The following is a 3688-nucleotide window of genomic DNA, read 5'->3' as shown; positions in this document are numbered from 1 at the left end:
TCACACCATAATTTTTTAGACTAATTCGAAAACACCCTGTATATTCTCAACTTGACAATGACTGCTGATAAATCAAAAAATACCTTTTCAGTGAAAAAAGCCTGATTTTCGCAGGAAAAATTTTGATTTTTATTGAATTTGGGCCTGCGTCTGCAAATACCGGTTTGTTTTTTAATTTTCTATCTATCTAAATTTTAAATATCATAGTCAGAAATAGTTTTATTTTTTATAACTGTAAAAATGGTGTTTTCTTGTTGTGTTGCATCTTGCAAAGAAACTAACAAAACTGCAAACATGTACGTGTTTTCAAAAGACGATAAGGTATGCGTCTTAGATAAAAGAAAAATATATATTTTATGTATTCGTTGTTTGATTTTTTTTTCGTTCGCTTTAAAATCTATAAATCTCGGTCTATTCATTAGACAGCCAGTCGACTTACGACCACTTCGCTGTCGTATCGGTTTCTACGTGCTTTCTAAAATCTAATTCGCACTCTAATTCTTCATTTGTAAACTTGTTCGATCGGTTTTCGATATTCTCAACTTCTAGAAACTTGCGCATTGCGTTTTTCACTGAGTTATTTTCATTTACTGTTAAAAAAACACTGAGGAATGTTTATGTCCTTGAGATCTCGATTAACGTGTAAATCTAAAGGGCCCGCTATTATCCATCCAAACTTTGTGTTTTGTAAAATCGGTGAGTTTCGTCCTAACTTAATTTGTTCGCTATTCAAACATTTAAAAAATAACTCTACCCCGATTAACAGGTCGATATTTCGAGGCTCACTAAATTCGGAATCCGCTAATTCCAAGTTCTGCGGTATTTTTATTATATCGGGTTCAAATGAAATTTGCGGTAATTTAGTTGTTATTTTATCGATTACTAAGAACTCAACATTCGATTGAAATGATTCATTGATTGATTTTAATTTAGTGTTGAATTTGGCATACATGTTGCATCGTACATTATTTATTCCTAGAATCGACGAATTTAACTTTTTTGACGGTATATTTAAACGTTCAAATAACTCTTTAGTGCAAAAGTCTGATTGACTTCCCGAATCTAACAATGCACGACATCTTACCGGTCTATTATTCACATCGAATACCTCCACCATCGCGGTAGCGAGTAAAATCTGTTCCGCATGTCGCGACGATAACTCCCTATTCGACAATTCAAATTTTGTATTTGCCGCGCGCGTCAACATGCAAGCACCGGAAGCACGCGCGTCAGCTGGCCGCGGTGACGACACTTCTCCAGCCGAAGAGCTCGTTCCGCTGTTGCCGGCTTTTACGGTTGGAATCTTACCTGAATTATGGTCGAAATTTTCATTCGGATTATTATCGTTTCTTGCGACATTACAATTTTGATTTGAATTCTGGTTATTATGTGCGTTTTGATTCGGTTTTGAATTCTGGTAATTATGTGCGTTTTGATTCGTTTTTGAATTTTGGTAATTAGGCGAAAAGTTAAAATCGTGTAAAACAGAATTGTGTCTACGATTACAAATTCTGCAGTTTTTTCCTTGGCAAATTGTCACGTCATGTCCTGATCGTAAACAATTTGTGCATATGCCTAAACGTTTCAGTTCAAAATACCTGTCTTTAATCGCAAGCGTTAGTAATTTTTGACATTTGTACGCAAAATGATTTGTTTGTTTACAAAATGTACAATATACTTGTGTTTCTCGATTAGTTGGTGACTCGTTTGAGCTGAGATGTGCTAATGTACGTTGTTTGAAATTAGGTGTCGTCGCTTGCTGTTTGTGGTCTATAATTTCTAAAATTTGACATTTGTTTTTTAGAAACTGTAGGAATTCCTCGAGAGTAGGCGATATTTTGTTATTCGAAATTTCCCATTCTTTTCGCGTATGGGCATCTAATTTTAATGATATTAAATATATTACTAGTGTATCCCAATGTTCGACGAGTTGTTCAAGACTTGTTAACGCACGAATATTTTTTACTACGACGTCGATTAGTTTACGTAACGATTCATGTGATTCTTTAGCCACGGGCTGCATGTCGAATAAGTTTTTAACGTGATTGTGAATTAAAACGCGTTTATTCTCGTATCTTTCGCGTAATAAGTCTAAAGCTTTATCGTAGTTGTCTTCGCAAATTTCTAACAAATGAAGAACTTGAATTGCTTCTACGCGTAGACACGATTGTAAGTAGTAAAATTTCTGTATCTTGGATAGCTCTGAATTTTGGTCTACTAAAGCTCGAAAAATTTCGTAAAACTGTAACCATCCCTCATACGAACCGCTGAATTGAGGTAAGGTTATCGCTTGTAATTTTGTTGCGTTATTTGTACTCGTAGTCGATATCATGTTCGTGTGTGTACTCTGCGACGATCTACTAGCATTTTGAGACGCGTTCTGTTCATTCTGTTCGATCATTTCTAACGCCACTGTCGCGAGACCGTAATATTTGTCTTCGAACGATTGTCTCTCGACTTCGCGCCCTGCATCTAGCTCCTCCAACTGCGACTGAACCGCCTGGAATTCGTCCCAGGTTGCATCGATATTTTTTACTCGTAATTTCAGCCTGGTGATGTTAATATTTCCGCTTTTTAGAAAATTCGAAAACCGCGTTAGGTTCCCTTTCAGTTGTCCCCTTCGAAGCACTAAACTTTTAATTTTCTCGTCGTTCGTTTTATTGCTCTCTCCCGAATTGAACATTTTGAGTTTTCCGTATGTGAATTTACAACGCAATATTTTTGATATGTAAATAAATCGTTACTTTGCTCACTCGAATCTAGCATGCATGAATGGTATTAACTTGTAGGATACTAAGCAATGGATATGTAATAGGAAATTGGAATAGACCTGCTTGTTAACTTCTTGTGGTACCATCTGACAACGTTGCCTTCTGCTGCACTTCAATGGCTAACCTCTTCGCGTAATTATTTACTTTTTATTCCGATTATCACGAAATCCGGCTCGAAGGACCAAGAATTTTATGTGTATACTCAGTGGACTGTATTTAAATAAAGATTATGCACTTTTTACTTATTATTTATTGTTTAAAACTGCAAAATACATTAACAAACTGGGCTACGCCTATCCGACGATAAATCGTGGTTACAGAGGAATTCGGTACTCATTAGAGAATGTTCGTCTTCGTTCTTCTTTGGAGAACACTGTGGACAGTTGCTTCTAATGAAACCGGCAGCACGCGTAGCGCGCAATACCAGCATTGTTGGGCTCCTTTTGCTATACAACTACGATACTTCAACTATTCTAGCTTCTATATATATACATAATATGGCCCATACCTACTACACGCAGAAACGTCGATTTCATAATTTTCTTAATGTAATTAATATCATATATACTTTATTAAAGTGTTAAAAAACATCTTTGTACTTATAAGAATTTCAGCCGAAATATCATAAACAAACTTCAATCAAATCTAACCGCATGGAACTGTTGTCTTTTACATGACCAAAATTACGACAATACATCGGGGACGTATATATTTGTCTGCATTTTTATTTCATGAGTCACTGAGTTCAAACGTTTCTTCAACTATTCTAGCTTCTTAACGTCTTGAATTTCTTCGGTTATTGTATTATTTGGAAGTTGGTAACGTAGAACAGGCTTTAAAAGAAAAACGAAAATGCCAGTGGTATCACTTTTTATCTTGATCATTTACTTAATGATTCTACGATGTAATACGTAACC

General features: G+C 35.7%; 1 protein-coding gene across 1 annotated transcript; it reads right to left on the bottom strand.

Annotated features, from left to right (window-relative positions):
* Nucleotides 1-583: 583 nt before the first annotated feature.
* On the bottom strand, nucleotides 584-2683 carry LOC115874084. Its single transcript, XM_030889148.1, has one exon. The coding sequence runs from the start codon at nucleotides 2681-2683 to the stop codon at nucleotides 584-586; it is 2100 nt and encodes a 699-aa protein (XP_030745008.1).
* Between the last annotated feature and the right edge of the window lie 1005 nt (nucleotides 2684-3688).

Source organism: Sitophilus oryzae, unplaced genomic scaffold (genome assembly GCF_002938485.1).
Source record: "Sitophilus oryzae breed Bouriz unplaced genomic scaffold, Soryzae_2.0 scaffold_1218_pilon_pilon, whole genome shotgun sequence".
Taxonomy (NCBI): domain Eukaryota; kingdom Metazoa; phylum Arthropoda; class Insecta; order Coleoptera; family Curculionidae; genus Sitophilus; species Sitophilus oryzae.
Note: the sequence above shows the minus strand (reverse complement) of the source record. Positions and strands in the feature narration are given on the sequence as shown.

Bases quoted from the DNA above. Each gene is read 5' to 3' on its own strand.
- LOC115874084 (XM_030889148.1), bottom strand. From the start codon at position 2,683: ATGTTCAATTCGGGAGAGAGCAATAAAACGAACGACGAGAAAATTAAA.